The sequence below is a fragment of the Myotis brandtii genome, unplaced genomic scaffold (genome assembly GCF_000412655.1).
Source record: "Myotis brandtii unplaced genomic scaffold, ASM41265v1 scaffold907, whole genome shotgun sequence".
NCBI classification, from domain to species: Eukaryota; Metazoa; Chordata; class Mammalia; order Chiroptera; family Vespertilionidae; genus Myotis; species Myotis brandtii.
The window spans coordinates 289,867-312,999 of record NW_005371734.1 but is presented as its reverse complement, the minus strand read 5'-3'; the positions used below and the strand labels follow the sequence as shown (position 1 = coordinate 312,999).

Below are 23,133 nucleotides of genomic sequence, written 5' to 3'. Positions count from 1 at the left end.
TCATTCCACTATGAGGCTTGCACAGTAAAAACTAAGATGGTGGCCATAAGGGGCAGAGCCTCGCTTGGGAAAATAATCCAGTTGGGTGAGGAACACAGAACCCCAGAAGATTTAAGAAATGGTTTGGTTAGGAGGAGGACCCAAAACAAGCCGGCAAAGAATTGGGAAATTGATTGGTTTTGAAAGAGCACTTGGTCCTTCCCAAGCCTGAGATAATATAATCCAAGCTTAACAAAGGCAAGCTTTCTCTCAACCCCCGCCCCGTAACACACATTTGTGGGTTCATGTGCTCACGTGTTCTCTCTCCATAGCAGCCATGTGGGCTAGCAGCTGCCTGAGGCCCATCAGCCAGGCGAGCTCCAAGTGAGGGCTCCAAGCTGGGCTCCAACTGCAAGCCCGGATACAGTACTGCAGCACCAGCTGCAGCAAAGCAGGGAATAGAGACTACTAGCTGGACAGGGACAAAGGCTAAGCTAGAGTAAGCTCTGGCATGGACTGAACCAATGACAGGTTTGTTGTTTCGGTAGCCATTTTCATTATTACCCACAATAAAATTATATGCTTAAGTAGAAATAAGTCAATATTACATCAACAAATTGAGCATTGAAAACAGAGAGGTGCTTGACGGTACCTGCAGTTGATTACTGAGCAAACCATTCCGTTTACTTTGCATGTAAGCATTTGCACTTCCGCTTTTGGCTGCCCGTATCCTGGCGAGTCTGGCTTTCTATAGGAGAAGGAAAATGAATGTCTTGTTAATACTCAATGAATTGTTTTCTTAAAACAGTGCATATACTCTTGTATAATTCCAATGTCAGCATACGTATGTTTAAAAACATGCCAGCTTTTTGTAATTACTGACAATTAAATTATCATCAGATTGAGGCAGGTTGAAACACTAGGAACATTCCCTGGAAAGTGGAATGAGGAAACTGAGACAAATGGCTGAACAAACACACAAATGGCTGAACAAACGGCCGGAATGGCTCAGCAATAAATCATAAGACCCTATCTCCCTAACTAAAGATGCCTAAGAGCAGATGGTTTAAATCACTACAGTCAGGGAAGTAGATAACAAAACCAATTAGAGCCAGACTAATCCAAGATACAGGCAAAACTAACTAGAAAATGACCCCAGACTCCATTATACACTCATTTTAATACATCAGCATATTAAACAACACGCCCGGAAATCCAATGAATATTCTGTTGCGATCCTCCCCTGGGACCTCCTCTAAAATTCTGGTCTATAGAAAATAGGTAAAACTCAGGACAAAGGATCCCAGCACATGCTTCTTTGAGCGCATCCATGCCCCCTTTCCTCAGGCGTGTATTTGTTCCTTCTATCCTAAGCTCTAAGGGTACCAACAAGGGTACCAGGGGAGCAATGGGCTGTGGAAGCTCATCCTGATCTTACCCCCAATCCTATCTCCAGGGGTCCTTCCTTTGCCTCCCTGTCCCAAATGTTAATAAATTTACTGTTACTTTCACCTGGACTCATGTCTTGAAATTTTCCCCAAATGAGTCAAGAGCCTGTAGGTTGCTTGACCTGTGAAAGGTCCTTGGCCTGTGAAAGGTCCAGGGCCAGCACCCAGGGCGGAAGCCGTCTGGTAACAATATGAGCACTTTATTTTAGTTAACATATGGGCAAGATCAATTAACTACTTTGGAGCTGGGTTATGCATTTTAAAGATTGTAATTAAGTCTTTACAGTAAGATCAAGTTATTTCATTATTGTTTCTGTCAATAGTGTTAAGAGAAAAAATAGCTAGCTGTATTACTTCTAGTTTCACTTATCCCACTTCACTTATCCCAGTCTGAGTAACTTAATGAAATAAAGACCCAGCAAACCAGCTGCCAACTCTTTTTTATTTAAATTAATGTCCTTTTAAAAATTAGTAATTAAGTTTCAGACACCAATTGCCTTTTTTCCTTTCTTTCTCCCTCCATCCCTTAAAAACAAAACAAAACAAAATTTAGTTAACATCTGTGCCTTCAAATATAAACTTTTTTTTTTTTTTGCAATCAGTTTGCTAAATTGGCCAGTATAGAACCCATGCTGAACAATGGCGGCTTCTCAGAAAACTCCCTAAATGTTTCCACTAAATTTTTTGTGTCACAGGTCCACACAAAAACATGCTCACCTAATTTCTGTTTCACCTTTAGATCTGTTGAAATAAACATAGTGCTCCTTGCTGGAGAGACTAACATTATTATTTTTAATTTTAAAAGCATTTATGTATAGAGAATGTTCTTCAATGTAGAGGGTTTTGGGTGGTCAGTTGAATTGCTCACATTGACAGAGAGATCACCCAAGTGATATTATTGATCAAACTGACTGTGTAGCCAGATTCCCAGGATTGCATTCTCCTTTAGAACTGCTGTTGTATACCTGCTCCAGCTGTCATGGAATGAGTCTGATTTTCACTTCCTGGAGAGCAATCTTCTGGTGGCCGTTCTACTTATATGATGTATATCTAGTATGTGTGTGTAAGGAAGCAACTGGGATATCTTGGCTAAAAACATTTTTGTAAAATTATCCTATAAAGAATCCCTTTTTCTCCTTTCTACACCCCCACCCCCCAAAAATCACCTTTGATTTCTAGCCCTGGAATATTCTTTTTAATAACAATTAAAATTTATCTAGATTTTAAAAATGGAAAATGAATATATACATGTGATAAAACTTTAATACTACAAACATGCAGGAAAATCAAGTCAGTCTCCCTGGACCCTGGAGCTATATTACTTCAATGCTTCAGAGTCAACCACTGACAATATTTCTAGAGAATCTTGCCTTCTAGAGGTTTTCTAGGTATATAAAAGCAAGTATATGTACATGCACGTGTGTATACGTTGGGAGAATACGTTTCACAATTTTACACTCAGCTCTTTTCACTTAATACAGCTTGGAGTTCCTTCCATATCTACATGTGTAGATCCACCTCATTTGCTTATGGAGGTATAATATACCACTGTATGAATGAAGCATCATTTATTTGAGCTTATCTGCAAGACAAATTTCTAGAAGTAGAAGTATTCCTGGACCAAAATGTGTGTGTGTGTGTGTGTGTGTGTGTGTGTGTGTGTGTTACCAAGCTTCTTCCAAAGTTGTAGTACCAAGATGGCCCTTCACCACGGCATTTAGAAGTAACACTGAGATGTCTGAAGCTCTCAAAATAACATTAAGATAACATCTGGCTTCAACTTGACTCCCTTTCTCTTCCTCCATGAATTTATTCTTCTTGTGTGCCGATTCCAAGTTAAAATAAAACTTTGCAGAAAGATCACACTTATGTGTGATGGGAAAAACAGACAAATTTTTCTCTTTGCTGATGGTATAATATTTACATCACTTAAAATACTGAGACAATACTACACGGTGAAGTTGGAAGTTAGAAATGTTTTAACTTCAAGGCCATGCTGCTCAGCCAGGATTTCAGGCCAAACTCAATAAAACAATGGCAAGTGTCAAGCACACCTGGAAATGACTTAGAATTGATGGTAGAAATTCAGAAATAAGTAAGTTAAATACGCATTTCATTTTCAGAAAGGGGTTATTGTTGGAATTTCAGTCCCTAAGTCTCACTGGTCCCCTGGAACTGTCAAAGCCATTTTTTGTTTCTCTTCCTTGCCCTTCCCCTCCCTTCCTTCCTCCCTCCATCCCTCCTTCTGTCCCTTCCTCCTTTCCTTCCCTCATTTCTTCCTTTTTTTGTTTCTTCCTTTCTTTGTTCTTCCTTTCTTTTTTTTTAAATATATATTTTATTGATTTGTTACAGAGAGGAAAGGAGAGGGATAGAGTGTTAGAAACATCAATGAGAGAGAAACATCGACCAGCTGCCTCCTGCACACCCCCTACTGGGGATGTGACCGAAACCAAGGTACATGCCCTTGACCAGAATCGAACCTGGGACCCTTCAGTCCGCAGGCTGACGCTCTATCCACTGAGCCAAACCAGTTAGGGCGTTCTTCCTTTCTTTGTTCCTTCCTTTCTTCGTTACTTTCTTCTCCTCTCTCCCTCTCTCTTTCTTCAACTACTAATTGTAACTAATTATATATCATAGTTACTCTATCAAAGTCACTAGTCTTACCTATGCCATTCTATCTGCATTTAGCAGCAGTATTAGGGCACATTATATCTTTCATAAAGGAGACATAGAAATTAACCAAAAATAGTCTCCAGCATAGGAAAATGAAACATCTTTCTCATGGAAAGTATACATATGGTGGCAACCACTACAGTAGAAGTAGTTCTAAAGCTTAGGAAAAAAGAAGCAGTTATGTTAGAGACAGAATTACCATTTTGCTAAGTCATGTGCTGTGTTAGAAAAAACACACACCTCCCATCTCAATTTCAATTACCAATTATCTTTCATTTGGGGTTAATTGGTTTAATTGTTCTTGTAGAGCACGGCACCAAATGTCTCTTGAATGCTAGCCCCTTTATGACCTGTGATTATATCTTTGTTTCCAGTAGGTAATTGAGAGAAATTCTTTTACAAAGATATTTTAGAAAATCACTTTACTTCTGTTCCACTCATTATGACAATCTTGGCAACTCTGGCTGAGTAATTGGGAGGTTAAAAGAGTACTGTTCACTAGTAAGAGGAAATGTACTCCTCCTAGCCTGCTGCTCCCAGCCCTGTAGGAAATACAACTTCTTTGCATGGTCAAGTACTAGCAAATATTATGGACGTTAGAGCAAGATTTCAGTAAATATTAAGCCTATATAAAAAATAGGAGGCTTCCAAATTTTAATTAAAAATAAGGCTCATATTGTCAGTATAAAAAATAGCTTTGCAGTTATTTTCAAATTCCTAATCTGCCTTGAGAAATATTGATGGTGCTGGAAAAAAATTGTCTCATAAGCACATTTTTCCTATGCATTCCAATTTTTCACAAATTTATTTTTTTCTTAATTCCTTAAACTTGGGGGTTTCTCAAAGTTAGTTTCATAAAACTAGTACATGTTATAGGCAACAACCGAATGAAGCAAAATGGTTCTGTGATCAAGAAAGTGTGGGAGCCCTACCTAGTTTGGCTCAGTGGATAGAACGTCGACCTGCAGACTGAAGGGTCCTAGGTTTGATTCTGGTTAAGCGCACATGCCCAGGTTTCAGGCTTTATCCCCAGAAGGGGGTGTGCAAGAGGCAGTCAATCAATAATTCTCTGTGATCATTGATGTTTCTATCTCTCTCTCCCTCCCCCTTCCTCTCTGAAATAAATTAATATATGTATATAAAGAAAGTTTGGGAAATGCTGAGAGGTTAAGTAGGTTTCTTTGAAGTTGGATTTCTCGCAAAAGATCACATTGTGGATGTTCATTGTGAAGTAGAGAGGGGGATATAGTATGAAATTTTTCTCAAGCTAATTTGACATGGAACCCTTCATTGTGGCGCATTCAGAGGCTAGTGTGCAGGGGTTTTTGGCAAGTTGGTTGTTTTTCAATTGCACCAAATGACATTATGTAGACTTCACCACGCATTCTCTGGAGCAGTGGCTGGAATGCCAGTCATAGAAAGATATACAAGCCCCAGGCCCTTGAGACAGTGACTTTCTTACATGGGATCTGTCTTCTAAATGAGGTATGATGTACATTGAGAGACATTATATTAGACCCTCTTCCTACCAAATCACAAAGTGTTTTCAATACTTTTGAAATACAAAGGTATCGTAGGCAGCCTTGTGAGATAGAGAAGGCTTTATCCCTTGTAATCTGAGGCACTTCCTTCTCAAATAGAGAGCACATACTTCCTCTACCTTTTACCCGGGAAATTTTACTTATACTTGTAGCTTTCATTTAAGATTTAGTGAAATGCCTCATATGGAGATAACATATTAAGGTTTAGTAACATGCCTCATGTGGAGATAGCATATTAAGCTTTATGAGCTTTTAAAAATTTAATTTAAGGAGTTTACGGAATCTTCCCATTTGTTAAGGAAAATCACTCCCCTAGAAATGAGAAAAGTTAGTGCCAAATAATAATAAAAGAAAGAGGAAGTAAGTCAGTGGGAGAAAGGGCAGGTTCCCAACTCTGAGGCTTGTTAATCCTGGAGATGGGAGGCTGGGCTGGGATTTAGGTCAGTAGAAGGGACACTGGAAGGCTCAGAGGAAAGGTCAGTGGAAGGAGAGAGCAACAAAAGGACTGGGTGTAGGAAGAGGGTAGAACTGAAACAGGATGTAGGCAGTTATCAGAGACAAACTTGTGCTTCCCAATATGATTTTTAATTGGTCCTAGTAATGTCCACCCGACTGTAGGAATGGAGGACGTGTCAAGGCGAACAAGACTTCACTGTTCATTCTTTCAGTCATTACGCAAATATTAAGTACCTATTTGATGTTGGGCAGTGCACTCAGTACAATGGAGAAGAGTGAGAATAGGGTGTAATACATGATAATAGAGTGTGCATATATTGTAGGAGAAGTGAAGAAGCAACTAATGATGTCCATACCATTCAGAAAAATCTTCATAGAATGGGTGATAGTTGAATTAAGTCTTGAACCCTGAGTATCAGTTTACCAGGTGGCTACATTAAGTAGTGTTGGGATGGAATGGGGAATTAAGAAAAGAGGTAAGTAACTTGATAAGAATTAAATGTAGAGTGAATATTGAGAAGTATATAATCTATAGATTCTTACATGTGTTGATAATAAATTATTAAACTGCACAAAACAAGACATAAGAAAAAAATAATAAAATTAGGTTATCTGCAGAGATTTGAGGTAAGGACTAGGGATTTTTATTAATAGTGGAAAATTTAAAAGTGATCATTTTCATATTCCAGCAAAGAGTTATTTCTTGCCTTTTAAATATTCTAGAAAATTATATATTTTTATTTAATTTGGACATTGCTGAATGTGTAGGCAATGGGTCTCAAAGTGTGGTCCCCAGATCAGCAGTATCAGCATCACCTGGGAACTTGTTGGAAATGCAAATTTTCAGGCTGTCCTCCAAAACTACTAAATCAGATGCATTGGGGGTAGAGTCCAGCAATTTGTATTTTAACAAACGCTTTGTATGATTCCAATGAATCTAAAGTTTGAGAACCACCATAGTAGAATGTGATAAATGGCATACTGAATATTGATAGCATATTTTTTGTGTGTGTGAAAGTCAACATCTTCATGTAAAAAGTAAAAATAATTCACTTACATTGCACATTGTCGGTACATCAAATGGCTCATTGATTTCAAGCTTCTCACTGTATTTAGAATTATCTATAGGAAATCCCTAAAGATTCACAGTTCTAATAATGTCAGAAGATTCTTGTTTTAGATGTTAATCAATAGGTGTGTGAGCATGAGCAAGTCATCTATAAAATAGAAATAATAACACTTCCTTTGAAAATTAATTGTGAAATTACAAATAACATGTATAAAGAACCTGGAGCATACTAGAAACTCTAGAGGGGATTGTTGTTGTTGCTATTATCATTATTAAATTATAATTACTATTATGCATGACAATTACTCACCAGTTAGCCTTGTAAGTATGCAGATGATTAAGTGATGTGATTTGAATTTAAAACAGGATAAGCTCTTTGCTTCAAAATATCAACCCTACCACCTGTCATTGTATCAACTTCACTTCACCTTGGCTAACATATTCTATCCAATAAATTTTTATTGAATAATGGAGCGAATAAATAAATATCTTAAAGTATAATTAACAACGAGGGTAGGGGAGAAATGTTACAGTTGATACCTGTTTTCACTCACATGTCAGTGTTTCATTAAGAATAACAAGGGCTGATAGAAATGGGGTAAATTATGCATTCTCTTTAAAAGGTGGGAACAGGTAGTGAAAGCAAAAAGCGTACTTGCTAGTGGGAAGAACCTAGAAGAGAGAAAGTATTCTTGAGTGATGGTGGGGATTGAAAGAGCGAGGGCTACGCCCTCCATCTTGCCCCAGGGTAAGTGCTCTATCTTACCTTGGCCATGTGCTTGGCAAGGAGCTTCTTCCCGGAAGTCTAAGCCTCTGCTAGCCACACCCAGGAACAAGACACCGACTTGCGCCTGGCCAATCGGCAAGGCCACAGCCCTTTCTCCTCCCCTTACTCCAACCCCCTATAAAACCCCTCTCCACACAGAGTTCTCTCTCTCTCTGCTTCCTGTCGCTGCGTCGGCAAGGTGGGGGAGCCGAGCTAGCTCGAATAAAGACTCTTATGCTATTGCATCGGACTGGCTCCCTGATGTGGGTTCTTGGGGATCCTGAAATCTGGGCATAACAGGGATGTTCTCAAATGCATATTGTGTATATTTCATGTTTTTTTTCTTGAGCTTGGAGTTGGCAATGGGACCAAACATCACAAAATCTGGTCTAAAAAACCATTTTATAATATTACTTATTATTCCACTTGACTGATTTTTTATTGAATGGACTGGACTCCTTGCTTGGCTGAATTAGATGACTATTTTTGCATACCTATGGTATTTGTCAAATCATCTAGTTCCAGAAGAATCTAAAATATCTTAGCCTAGTGACTATTCTGTTTGTTTTTTTCCTGGGAAGGAAAACAGGAAGTATCCCTTCACAACTTATTTAGTTCCATATCCACTGCTCTTTCTTAGAGAACTATGTTTAGTTTACTGATTACAGACTATTTACACCAGGTTATCATACTTGGCTTTCGATAGCCAATTTTTCTAGTAGTTATGATATGCAAAATTTATTGCTTTCTGGCAGACATGGAGAATATAGAAGATATTTTAAAGATAGCAAAAAGCATTCATAAAACATGCTTTTCAATTTGGTGCACTTATTTACATCACATTTAAACATTTTTGCATTTTAAATTTCTATAGGCTAAAAGGCTTCTAAAATATTATAAGATTCTTCTTTGTTGATTTGCTTGTTACAGATATCCAAGTTTGAAAAAAGTACATGTATTTTGAAATTGGTTTATTTGAAAGTCAGATTTGTAGTTCCTACAGTTTTCATATAGGTAGCCTTTTATGACAATGAAAAAAATATTCATAGTTAGTTATTATATTAAAGAAGGAATTCCCAGAATGGAGATTGATGGGTACTGGGGAGCTAAGATTTTGTAATATTTCTGTATTGTAAGCACTATCCCTGTGTGCCCAGTAGAAAATTTTTAAAGTGTGGCCAGAACCAGGGCTGAGGTACATAGTTCCTGGTGGAAATCCCTCCATCTCCTGTAGCCAAAATTGTGCCCTGTGTGAGACTCTAATTGTCCAGAGGGGGCCTTTTTTTAAAAACCCACCCTGTGTACTGGATTATCAGTTCTATATATTCATGGTAACTGAACAACTTTTATTATTATTCTCTACAATAATTAGTTAAAGGTTAGATACTTGTGAAAGGGGGAGGAGAATTCTGTAAAGCAAGAAACTCTCAAGCTTAAAGAGCGATTCTGTTGTAGAGGAAGAGGATTTCTGACAATGGACATGAACAAGTTCTCTGAACAATATGCTATGTGATTGTACTGATTAACTTGAACTTTCCAAAGAGTTACTTTATAAGATTTTACACTTACCAAAGAGACTGACATTGTTCAAAAGCATGTTTAAAATCCTGTTCTGGAATTACCTACACATCCAATTATGAACTGGTGCACAAAAATTTCTCACGATATTTTATGGTTATACCACAGTACCCAGGTTGGTCATGGTTATACATGTTTTTTTGGTTATTAAAAAAAGTGAAGAATACTGAAAATCTAGCACTGTAGTTCTGAGAAAATTACAAAAAAAATTTCCAAAATTAGTTCTAAGCAAAAAGGGCCCTAGCTCTGAAGGTGACTATTTTGACAAAGAATGGGTAAGGGAAGTGTACTAACATTTAGTCAGTTCTTCTGAGAGGCAGTCTACCATTGTGTCTAATGAATGTGGGAGCCAGATTGACTTGCATTGAATTGAATGGAATGACAGTTCTCCAATTTATTAGGCATGTGACCTCAGAATTTCTCAATTTATTCCACAAACTATTTTTATAACTAATGCCTATACTTGTAAGATTTTAAGAATTATTTTTTGAAAAACATTAAACCAATATCTGGCACATAGTAAGTCATTAGTAAATGTTTAAATTGTTAACATTATGAAAAGCTTATATATATTTATAAACATTTGCATATACATGTTTATAAATCTATAAACAATACCTACCTTGGCCTTAGTGTGAGGTAGGCATTGTTTTCCTCATTTTTCAGATGAGCATGCACCCTGCTTACTCTGAGAGGGATTAATTAACTGGTGCGAAGTCCAGAGAAACAGTAAACGGTTGGGCCAGGAATAGAACTTAGCTACAAGTGATCAGATTTCTCCTTCCTCCTGTGTCAATTTTGTAAAATAACCAAGACACATTTTGGTGCCCTTTACTAGCCCTTGTCTACGGGCACCAGCTTAAACCCTGATGGACAGAGACTGGGTGAATCAGATCTAGAAATCTGATTCTAATAAAATTGCCAAGAATCTATCTATCTTTGATTTTGCTACTGTCAGTATTGTTCGCTACATATTTCTTTCTGTCTGCCTCTAGTTGCACAGTGGGATTGAATTTCCCTGTCCACTTTGAAGTTACACATGGCTATGTGAATTGCTTTGGCTAATGCAATAGAGATGGAAGTGACCTGGCCCATTTCCAGTAGGAGGCTTTAAAAGTCAGTGTGTGATTCAGAAATTACTTCTGCATAAGTGATTGCAGAAGTACACTGTCAAGATAGAGTTTCCATCACTGGACCGGTAATGGACTTGTAGCATGATTGAGAAATATTGCTTGTTGTGTTAAGCCACTGAGATATTAAGGTCCTTTTGCTGTAGTATAACCAGTCTGTGCTGACTGATGCAACTATCGACCAAATCTGGAACACTGAGTAGCCAGTGAAGGTTTTTAAAGCTCATTATGAGAAGCGGACGATGCTAAATCATGGTTACACAGGGCTGAATACACACCTTTTGTGCCCTCCTTTTGTCTGCGCGTTGATTTTGGTGGTAGATCCGACTGAAGTTGGATACAATCACTGGAACGGGTAGAGCAATGACCAAGACCCCACTCAACGAGCAGATGGATCCAAAAATCTTCCCTGCTATGGTTTTTGGTACCATGTCACCATACCTGGGTTAGAAAGAAAAAATATATATGTATATAGTTTTAAGTCACAGAAAGTTATTTCCACCTGATAAAAATATCTTTTTGCTTTAAGCCAAATGATTTTTTTGGAGCAATCTATCTCTAATTCATGACTACGATATACATGGCTTAAGACTTTAGTAAACATGTTTTAGAAATTAAAAACATGTGAGTATAAAAAAAGTATCTTTTAACATTTCAGAAATTAATTCTAATGGTTAGAAACCTCTTTGTTTGGAAAACATTTTAAGCCAGGTGATTTAATGATAGCTCTTCAATTTGTTCTTCCTATAATATGGCATAGTTTACATTTATTTAATCATAAATACTTATATGCTAAATTTTATAGGCTAGATAACACACTTTTTCACTTAATTTTTTTCAGCGTTGGATTGGTTATAAAATTTAAATAGAAAAAGTGGTACAGCCCATTCCTTTCATCAGGCATAATCACTTAAAAATAAACTTTCCAAGGTCCCATTAACCTTCAACTTGTGAAATCCAATGACCATTTCAACATGATAATCTTACTCAATCTCTCATTTGTATTTGTTTAGTTGAATTCTCTCCCCTTGAAACACGTTTTGTTGGCTTCAGTATCAGAAAATTCCCTTCATGGTGCTTTTACCTCATTGGCTGTTTCTCTATCTTCTCTGACTCCTTTCCCTTTAACTGTTTTCTAAATCTTGGGCTAATTTAGGTCTCAAACTTGAGTCTTATCTTCTCCATATAAACCATTTTTTTGGTGTGATTTTATCCAGTCTCCTGGCTTAAAACTACTATCTATATGCTGATGATATTCTAATTTACATGGACAGTCCTGATGTTTATCTTGAAAATCAGGCTCATATTTTCAGTGGTCTGGTCTGAAAATCCCTACCTCTGGATGTTTAAGAGCCAATCAAGACTCAAATTAACCAAAAAGGAACTTTCATTTTTCTAGCTTCCCCTGCTCCCCTCAAAGTCAGGTATTGCAATCCTGACTCCAAGGGTCTTGGGAGTATTTGGGGAGACATTGTATCTTGAAGGGGGATCTGGGACATCACTGTTATTTGTGTGGGAACACTTTGGGGTGTTAGTATGCAGATGGGAGTTCTGAGGAACCGGCCCAGGAAAGGCTGGGGAGAGCGATGGCAGGCGATGCTGAACAGCACTGCCTTCGGTGACCCAGGCCAGGCTTTGGTCTGGCTCCTCCCACACAGTCTATCACCTCTAATTCCATGGAGCTGCAAACCATCCAATTACCTATATCAAAATGGAAACAGCCACCCAATCCTCAGTCCCCTCACCTCATTTCTCAGCTGGTCTTGTCTCTGCCCAAACCAAATTATGTCCTATTTGGTTCTCTCTCCTCAGCCTCTATTTCCCACAGTAAACCAAGCCATCATCGATTGCCTGAGCCATGGAGATAGCGTCTTTTCCACATTTAACCCTTTACAATTCATGCCAACATAGCAGCCAGAATGAATGGTTTTAAACATGGAGATTGGACTGTGGCTACTTTGCTTCACCTTCTAATAGATTTGAAATGAAAATAAATCCGTACACCTCTCTTTTTTCTCTGAGGGATCTATGTCGTTTCGTTCCTGCCTATATTGCACACCACCCTCCACCAAGCTCGCTGCCCTCCGTCCACACTGGCCATCTGGCTTTCTGTCACATATGCAGGCTCCAGATCGTCATAGCTTAGTTTGGGCCTGAAAGGTCTCTCCATTGGAGAAGTTATTTTCCGGCCGCCTTATCCATGGTGGTCTTATTTTCTTCCTGACATTTTCCATTTGATTACCTTCATGGTATTTAACACATAATATTTTCTAATTTTTTAATGTATTTCTTTTCTGACTCCCCACCTGCCATGCCAACATTAGAATATAACCAGGGGCTGTTCTATTTGTGTCTCACTAGCACAAAGTAGGCTCTTAGTAAATATTAGCTGAATAAGTACATTTTCCCTACCTCACTCATACATGGTTCTCCTAGGAGTTCATTTCTCCCGGTGGGGGCAAGAAGGAGGCCCCTGCTCTTGTTACTGCAGAAGTTCCCAGCTCAGCATACGGTCCCAACTACCCCTGCCCACTCTGGGGCTCTGAGAGTCTAGTCCTTAGAAGCAGGGCTCAGAGGAGCTCAGGTATTGCAATCCTGACTCCAAGGGTCTTAGGAGTATTTGGGGAGACATTGTATCTTGAAGGGGGATCTGGGACATCACTGTTATTTGTGTGGGAACACTTTGGGGTGTTAGTATGCAGATGAGTTCTGAGTTGGAGAAGTTATTTTCCGGCCGCCTTATCCATGGTGGTCTTATTTTCTTCCTGACATTTTCCATTTGATTACCTTCATGGTATTTAACACATAATATTTTCTAATTTTTTAATGTATTTCTTTTCTGACTCCCCACCTGCCATGCCAACATTAGAATATAACCAGGGGCTGTTCTATTTGTGTCTCACTAGCACAAAGTAGGCTCTTAGTAAATATTAGCTGAATAAGTACATTTTCCCTACCTCACTCATACATGGTTCTCCTAGGAGTTCATTTCTCCCGGTGGGGGCAAGAAGGAGGCCCCTGCTCTTGTTACTGCAGAAGTTCCCAGCTCAGCATACGGTCCCAACTACCCCTGCCCACTCTGGGGCTCTGAGAGTCTAGTCCTTAGAAGCAGGGCTCAGAGGAGCTCAGGTATTGCAATCCTGACTCCAAGGGTCTTAGGAGTATTTGGGGAGACATTGTATCTTGAAGGGGGATCTGGGACATCACTGTTATTTGTGTGGGAACACTTTGGGGTGTTAGTATGCAGATGGGAGTTCTGAGGAACCGGCCCAGGAAAGGCTGGGGAGAGCAATGGCAGGCCATGCTGAACAGCGCTGCCTTCGGTTGACCCCAGGCCAGGCTTTGGTCCTCTGGGTCGAAGGTCAAGTTACTCATGCTTGTCAGTGTTTATGGGTGATCAGTAGTTGAGCAAATTCATCAGACCTAAAACGCCCACAGGTTGTAATATTATCATTACAATGATAATATTAATTTATTGTAAAAAGTAATCTTAACCTGAGAACTGGAAGGCTGTGTCCATATAAGACATGGCACCTTTTTTGTAGTCCCCTGGGAGAGCAAAACCATAATCTGATTATTGTAGTGAGGAAATGGTGAAAACTAAAGGAGTTTGCAAGATGAGACAAAAAAGCTTGAAAACTTTCTTGCTATAGCGATATGTCAGTAGAATTGGAAGATCAATTTTTTATATAATGCCGTGTGCACAGCAGCCAATTTCTATGTTTGCCAAAGTCAAGTTGAGTGCCCAGCCCTGTTTTATAAACATCATTCTCTTCACACTGATCATGCAGTAGGCCCTGGAGAAATCAAAACTCACATATACCCCCACGTGCACACAGACTGAGCAGCTTCTCAAAAGCCTTTTCTCCTCATTTAAACGTCTGCCAATTAGGATTTAGAAAGTGTTTCTCAAAAGGAAAGTAAATGAAACTCAACTATTTGTTATGGTCAAAGAAGACAAGCATTGAGTCTATGTAATTAAAATGAACCTTTAAATATGCAAGTACATAAAATAAAATAAACTGAAATAGCTAAATGAATCTATCATATATAATCTTTCCTGCCTTTCTCTAAGATATTTTTTAAAATTAGTATTTATTTACTACTTTTTTGTATTCTAGGCTCACTATGTCATAGAGTAAGTCAGGCCAGCATACTTGTACTTATTAAAATTAAGAGCCTACACATATGGTATGGACCCAAAGCTCAGTAAGACTTTTTATTTATTTAGAACACAATGAATTGCTTTTATTTTGGTATGCATCCACATCTCAGCAATTAGTGGTCCTGAATAGAAAAGTGGAAAAACACAGCAATGTGCCAGGAAGTCAAGCCCGCCAATTTGGGGGTTCTGCCATGCACATCGTAAGACATTAAGCAGATAGAAGACTGGCAAGTTCAGGTAGCAGATGGTGGAGGGGTAGAGAGTGGAGGTTCATGCACTCAGAAGGGCTGCAGCTAACCAAAGGGAGAAAACAGATTATGAAGGACTTGATCAACGGGATTCGGGGTCAACTGATACAGCAGGTTTCCCCGGGAAAACAATGTTTGATGAGGTGCCTGGGATTCAAGCAGAGAAAAAAAAAATCACTGCAGATCCTCCTTGAATGTAAACAGAAACTATAATGTAGATAAACAAAGCAGAAAGTGCACCTGTTATCCAGAGGGGGGAAATAGGTATGATGAAATATCTTGTCTGTTTTGGGATGAAATGGTAGAAAGTAAAGATATGAACCAGTCTGCTGAAAGGCAGGACATCCATATCCTAGCAGGTTCTATAAGGAAAAAGAGGTAACAGATACTTAAGGGAGGTTTGATAGCATAAAGCTAAGCGAATCTGCACCAAATGCAGTTATATTTATTAATTTACCTCTATCATATTTGTTTTGTAATCCAAAATTCCTTCACAATCAAGAAATCCAAGAGGAGAGCTGGTGATGCCTGGTCGGTACAGCAATGATTATGGTGGGAAGGAGAGGGGAGAAGAAATGGCTCCTTAGTTAGAACATCCTCTCTTTTGCTCTTGGGTAGAAAGCCAGAGCGGATTAGGATGGTCTCTAAGTTGTAAGGCCAAAATGATTATGGTGGGAAGGAGAGGGGAGAAGAAATGGCTTCCTTAGTTAGAACATCCTCTCTTTTGCTCTCAGGTAGAAAGCCAGAGCTTTCTCCCGTTATAGCGGATTAGGATGGTCTCTAAGTTATGAGGCCAAGGCAGAGAGCGATGGTGAGAGGGCACAAGAAAGGGAATGGGCAGGTTGTTTAAGGTCGTCCAGGCTGTCCTGTGATTATTCGTAATGACAGCCTGAGCCTGGGCTGATTCCCAAGGAGCACCCACTGCCTCTTTCCACACATCCCCATGTTCTTCATACATCAGCCTTTTGGGTTTTCTGCCTGCTCTCCTCCCCTTTTTAAGATTGGGCTGCTGTTAGTACTTGTAATGTTTTAGGTATATTTTACTACTCTGAGTATGTTGGAGAAGAATGAGAAGTACACGGTGTGATTTGCATCTGTTCTTACAGCATCCGTTTTGTCTTTCTTCGTCGTTAGGTCTTTAGAAATGACTTTGAGAAATGAAAGCAGGTAATTTTTATCCATGAAGATGTCATTGGGCACAGAATCTGCTTGGGACAGGGAATATCTATCTCTCTGGCAAAACCAGCTGTTTTCTTTTGTTTAACAGGGGCCGTTTAACTGGTATTCAAACTCTTAGTAAGAAGCAAAATAGCCTTGTATACCTCAGGTGTCATATCTCTGAAACTCAGTGGAGTAAAGACGTAGAATAGAAAGCTTTATCATGAGAAGTAACACTTATTTTGGCGGGACAGGGAATATCTATCTCTCTGTCAAAACCAGCTGTTTTCTTTTGTTTAACAGGGGTCGTTTAACTGGTATTCAAACTCTTAGTAAGAAGCAAAATAGCCTTGATGGAAGGTGTCATATCTCTGAAACTCAGTGGAGGAAAGACGTAGAATAGAAAGCTTTATCATGAGAAGTGACACTTATTTTGGTTAACTGATCATTTAATTAAATATTGCCTATAATACTGTCATCTTTTAATGATTATTTGTATCATAGGCAACTTGTGTACTGATTGGTATTTTATTCTTTGTTCCATATGAAAACACACTGCATTTTTCCTGACTTCTTATTCTTAAATTTATGCTAAGCCCAGCAATATTATACATTCTGTCCTTCCTGTTGTTTTGTTTTATCAGACTTTAATATTATGTTTCTAGTCTTCAAAAACCCATTTGCCAAAGAGTTACACTGAAATTATATATATACTAGTGACCCAGTGCACGAATTTGTGCACATTAAAAGGGAATTAATTAGAGGAAATATTTTAATATTGCTATTTGCCCTTTCTCTATAATAGAAGTGTCAGAGATGAAAGAAAATTAGTAAAATGTATATGAAAATCTTCCTCCTGTCAGAGTCTGGGGCGCACTACAGGAACCAGAGTCAAGTCCCTGCCCACCCATGTGTGCCTTGAAATTACACGAGACCCAGACCCAGCCGGCCCCATCCTCATTGGGCTAGATCCAGACCCGGCCGGACTCACTCCCGTCAAGCCCTGCCAGGTGGGGGGGCGCAGCATCAGGTCGCCTAGCCTGGCGCCTGGGTGGGGGGCATGGCCTGAGGTCCCCCAGCCTGGGCTAGGAGGTCCTCTTCGAGGTGTGGCCTGAGGTTCCCCATCAAGCCATGCCAGGCAGGGGGCACAGCCTCAGGTCCCCCGGCCCAGTCTGGGGCGGGGGGTGTGCCTTGAGGTTCCCCATCAAGCACCACATGGCAAGGGGCATGGCCTCAGGTCCCATAGCTTGGCGTTGGGGCAGGGGGCGTGGCCTGAGGTCCCCTGTCAAGCCCTACCAGGTGGGGGGGCACAACCTCAGGTTCCCGTCAAGCCCCGCCAGGTGGGGGGTGCAGCCTCAGGTTGCCTAGCCTGGTGCCGGGGCTGGGGGCACGGCCTGAGGTCCCCCGGCCTGGGCTAGGAGGTGCTCTTCGAGGTCCCCTGGCCTAGGCCAGGGGGTGTGGCCTGAGGTCCCCCATCAAGCCATGCCAGGCAGGGGGCACAGCCTCAGGTCCCCCAGCCCAGTCTAGGGCAGGGTGTGTGCCTTGAGGTTCCCCATCAAGCACCGCATGGCAAGGGGCATGGCCTCAGGTCCCATAGCCCGGCGTTGGGGCAGGGGGTGCAGCCTGAGGTCCCCTGTCAAGCCCCACCAGGCCGGGGGGCACAACCTCAGGTTCCCTGCCTGGGCCCAGCGCCACACAGCCTCAGGTCCCTGCTGTTTGCTCATTAAGGCTCCTTACGGGAACTCAGCCTCTGCTGTGGGTGCAGCCATCTTGACCATTATGGCTTGATGCTCAATTTGCATATTCCTTCTTTATTAGATAAGATATATAGTTTGTTTTCATAGACACATTTAAAAATACTTAAATAAAATGGATTCAGAGACTACAGGATCTTCTAAGGTCAAATAAGGAGAGAGAACAGCATAATATAAAAGAATAACTGCCAACAAGTTGTACACAATAAAAATGAGCAGGCTTGAGCTTTGCTTATTGAAGGGAAGCTTTCCCCGTACTTCTTCTGCCTTCCTCTGCTTCTTCTACCTTTTCCCTCTTTCTCTTACATCACCATCTGAAGCAACTCCAGCCTCTTTCTGATCCTTTTGCACCCTGAAGATCTGTCAAACCTCATGTTTGCTGCTCCCTTTCCTCCTCACATCAGTTAAATGGTACAATATGGTGGTGTCATTCACATAAAACCATTAAGTCAAAATTTGTACACACTGCCCCCAAATACTTGGCTACAATTACAATCTGTTACCATATGTTAAAGATCATATTGAGGGGAGGACCAATTCTTCAGAAGAGAGTCAATTGTTAGTTTTTGACTATTTTAATCTGAAATATTATCCAAAGTTTCATGTAAAATTCTTAAATTCTAGCATGCACTTGGTGCCACAAAAATGGGTAAATGTGATTAATTCAAATAAGTAGAATGAATTTATTTATCTAACTATCAATTCATCCACCCATCTTCCCAGTTTATAAAGTAATATCAAAATAGGTTGAAAGATGTGTACATTATAAACCAAGTTTTATTAATATTCAGTCAAGTTTTCCCTTTTTGTCATTTCTCCAGAAATCATATATCTAGAGAGTGGTTGTCTTTAGATCTCAAATGGAGAACTATTTCCATGAAGTTTCTTACATAAAGTTCAAACACAATATTGCTGGCTTCCTGGTCCTATTCATAGTCTCTATTTTTCTTCTCTTCTTTTTGAAGAGTATAAATATAGGCTCATTTGATAGAGTAGAAATGTTACATAAGGCAAACCTCCCCAGTTTAGTCATGACTTTCTACCTGTGAAACTATTTCCCAGAGGCATGATAGAGAAAACAAAAAGCATGTATTTTATAATACATAGACAAGGAAAATAGACAAGATCTTCAATAGCAGGAAGGAAATGCTGATTCGAAAATAAGCTGTAACTCAGAGGCATGATAGAGAAAACAAAAAGCATGTATTTTATAAACAATCAGGAAAATAGACAAGATCTTCAATAGTAGGAAGGAAATGCTGATTCAAAAATAAGCTGTAACTCAATCTCTCACTCTCCCTGTTTCTTTTTACAATGACAAAGTCTTAAAATCCTTTGTGTAAGGAGTAGAGTGACTAGACCCTGCACAGCTGCACAGAAGTCTAGGAGCATCTTGTACATTGTATAGGGCAGGTGCTGGTTCAGCAAATACTGTATATATTTCAACAACTACATTAGTTTACTCTTTTTTAAAAAAAGCAACACTCAACAACTCCATATGAGACATGGACCAGTATTTGAGGGTATGTTTGAAAAATAGGTATCTGCTATGATATGTCTGAATGTGTCTCTCCCAAATTCATATGTTGAAATCTTAATATTCAATGTGATGATATTAGGAGGTGGGGCCTTTGGGTGGCGATTAGGTAATGAGAACAGAGCTCTCTTCAATGGGATTAGTGTTCTTATAAAAAGATCCTGCAGATCCCTAGCCCCTCCACCATCTCAGGACACAGCGAAAAAGGCAGTCTATGAACCAGGAAGGGAGCGCTCACCTCCAGAACTGTTAATAAACTGCTGTTGATCAACTACCAAGTCTGTGGTATTTTGTTATAGCAGCCCAAACAGACCAAGACAGTATCCTTAAAAAAATTGGATAAAAGTAATATGTACAATAATATCCTGATGAAAGAAAGCTATTAGCTGATTGTGTTCGTATGTGTATTGTAATTACCGATGTTGTGTTGGAATTTTTTCTCCTGGAACTGACTGGTAGTCACAGAGGTCTGAGAAATAATTTCTTCTGACCTATAAGCTGGATCACTTCTCAATTAATAATTCTACCCCTGAGGGTCTCACTAGCTATGTTATTCATGGATTTCCTGCCAGCCACTTGGTATTCTAGAAAGATCATCGTTTGATGGATAATTTTTATAGCGGCTGCAATGTTTGCAAATAGCAAATGACTTTTTTTTTTGGAGTGTTGCTGTATTACACCTGCTTGTGGTACAGAACTTGTTTGCCAGAGGGGCCCTGGTCTTACTTCTAGCATAGATTCCTATTTGACATTTTAAAATTAATGTTTTTCTAAAAACTCCCCTGATTTTGTCTCCAACTCTCTTGCCTGTAGGATCAACCACTATTCTATCTTACCTGTGTTGAAGGCTTGCAATTTTTGGGGGGATTGTATTGTACATATAGTTTTTTGAAGAATTTTATGTTCTTTCTTGTTTCTTTAAATCTAAGCCAAATTCTGAGCTCCTACTTAAAATTATATTTTTTCCTTTTTCATTTGTTCAGAACGTTAGCAATCTTAGCATTGACTAAATGAAAGGGGCAGCTATAGGATCCCACACCTTAATTAGTAGTCTTAGCCAATGGTCCATGGACTCTTAAGGAATTCATGGATAAAATTCAGATGGATTCAGGGGACTCTATGATAGTTATGATTTCATAGGCATTTTCCTGACAGTTTTGAGAGCTTTCATTAAATTATCAAAAGTTGTGTGGTTTGAATATTTAGGGGGGACATCAATGTCATATATTGTCGATATAGTCAGTTTGAACATACAAAGGAGATGTCTGTGAAAACGTCATTATTTTACAGCCACAGAAGAACCAAATAGCCACTAGGGGGCGTAAAAACCTAAATTAAAGTTTAAAAACAAACCAGGATCCTTCTCGGTTTTCACAAGCTAAGAGAGTATTTTCAGGAAAGTACCCGTACTGATTCCTTATCTTTGCCTGTATACAGTCAATATTTAGGATCTATTTTGGGCATTTTATTCCTCTAGAAATAGTTGAATAGGACCAAACCTCACCATTTTATAGATTATCTATGATCACGGTGTTTCCAAAAAGATGTCAAATAATTCTGAAAGCATAATTCTATTTCTTTTAGAAGGATAAGTGAATTTCTATAATGTGAGATATAACTGAAGCATAATTTCAAACATGAAGCCCTCTACCCAAGCCCTTACTGTGGAAATTAGGGGAAATTAAAAGATTTGGTTTGTGTATAGAAAGGGGGAAAATCAAGGAAAAGGCTAATGAGATGTTTTTAGTACATCTTCTCACATTTATGCTTCAAGCTCAATATAAGATTTCAGTAGGGTGTACTGTGTTCCCCTAGCTTGTGTCTTTTCCAAAAACAAGTTCTTTTCTGTTTCCTATATTTTCTCTTGCTTTTAAAAGCTTCAAATGAGGCTTTAAAGATAATACATGAGACACACATTTATAACCTAGAATCCTAATAAAAATGTTTTTTTACCTGAATAAATACTATCAGTAAAAGTCTCTACAGCCTCTTTTAAAAATACTTTTAAAGTATGCTTTTCAGAGCTTACATTTCTAACACTTACTTTATTCTTCATTAAAATAGTTATGAAAACAATTGTACATTGATCATTGTGAGGCACACATTCAAAAACAAAAACGTGAAGGGCTGGCTTTCCCAGCTGTGGGACCACCGGAAATATTTTAACTTGCATTTGGTTCCTAGTTTTTGTTGCCTGGAGCTATCCTTTCACTCTCACATATCGTAGAGTCTGATCATGTCAGTCTCCCACATGAAAGCCTTCATTGTCTCTCCATCACCTGCAGGAAAAAGCTCCGGCTCCTTAGCATGGCACACACAGCCCCTCAGGACTCTGCCACCCCATCCTCCACGGCCCACCCACACATCCTCTGTGTTCCAATTGGAACGAATAACTTTCTATTTACATATACTGTTCTTAGTAGAACATTCCCCTTTGTGTGAGTCCTTTGGGTGAACTAATTTACATGGATAAAGCTCAAGCATCAGTCCTTATTTGAAGAACTTCTTGACTATGTTATCTCCAGCCAATAAAAGTAACATTCTCCCTCTTCAATGCCTCCAATGCTGCTTGCACCTAATAGACTACAATTGGGTTTTTACAGTTCTATTTTCTCCCATGAAACTATGAGTCCCAGGAGGTCAAGGATCATGTCATCATTATAAACCCAAGTTCATTGCTGAGCAAATAGTTGAAACTCAATAACTGGTTATTGCTTAAGTAAATCCTTCAGGGAGAGGTTTGATGGTAAACAATAAATGTGGGAGAGAGTGGAGGGCAATACACACAGACTGCTCTTTCTCTTCACCAGCTTTCCTTTTCCTCTCAGGCCCAGCACCATCTCATCTCCTCAGTTTGTCTCAATTCCTCTGCAGATACTTAGATGATATGCCCAGAATAACCTAGTTCTACAGTCAATTAATCTTACTTTTTATACCCAGAGGGATCATTTTTTAACCGACATGATTTTAAATGAACAGAGAAGCTGAGAGACGTGACACTTTTCCAGTTTCTACCTATTTTTCATTGTCACACGCTTAACCAATATGTATCCGGCCAGAATTTCAAAATACAAATCCCCCACATTTGACAGACTTCGCAATCCTTAAATGCCAAACAATTTGGATGCATATGACTGCTGGTCCTTTGACTCTCACATATTATCCTGGATCTCTCCATACCTCTCCTAGCATCTCTCAGGTGATGCTAATCTTAGATAGTGAGCATAGCAATTTTCTGAAAATGCCATTGATTTTTATCTATTGTTCTCAACAAGGTCCCTTCCGGTTATGCCCTGAGAGTGTATTGGAGGAGGTATGCTTGTCTTCCACCAGAATAGAGTCAATCCATCATGTAAATCAAGGTCCCAGTGAATGCCAGGGCAATTTGGCTGTGGGTTGATGGCACCAGCTCCAAAGGATGTGTGTTTTGGTCTTGCATCCAAAGGGTTTCATTTTCCACATTGTCAGCTGCTCTCACACTGTGAGCTTTCTTCAGTTGCCTGCTGCGGTTGCTCCCATCTCTTCCTGTCCTTTGAAAGGTAACTCTGTTGGAGGAAGCTTCCCACTGTGCAAGGTTCCAAGTCGCTGCTGCTGTCACCTAAGGAGCCAAATCCAATGCATTTTGACTGTC

General features: G+C 39.5%; 1 protein-coding gene across 1 annotated transcript in view; it reads right to left on the bottom strand.

Moving 5' to 3' along the window:
* Positions 1 to 18,339, bottom strand: part of KCND2 (potassium channel, voltage gated Shal related subfamily D, member 2) — a 29,554-nt gene extending 11,215 nt beyond the window's left edge. Inside the window, exons 1-3 of the mRNA XM_005885491.2 lie at positions 18,272 to 18,339; positions 10,919 to 11,081; positions 632 to 727 (exon numbers count right to left, since the gene is read on the bottom strand). Of these exons, the coding sequence (XP_005885553.1) occupies positions 632 to 727; positions 10,919 to 11,081; positions 18,272 to 18,339 (327 nt within the window). The remainder of the gene's footprint in view (positions 1 to 631; positions 728 to 10,918; positions 11,082 to 18,271) is intronic.
* Between the last annotated feature and the right edge of the window lie 4,794 nt (positions 18,340 to 23,133).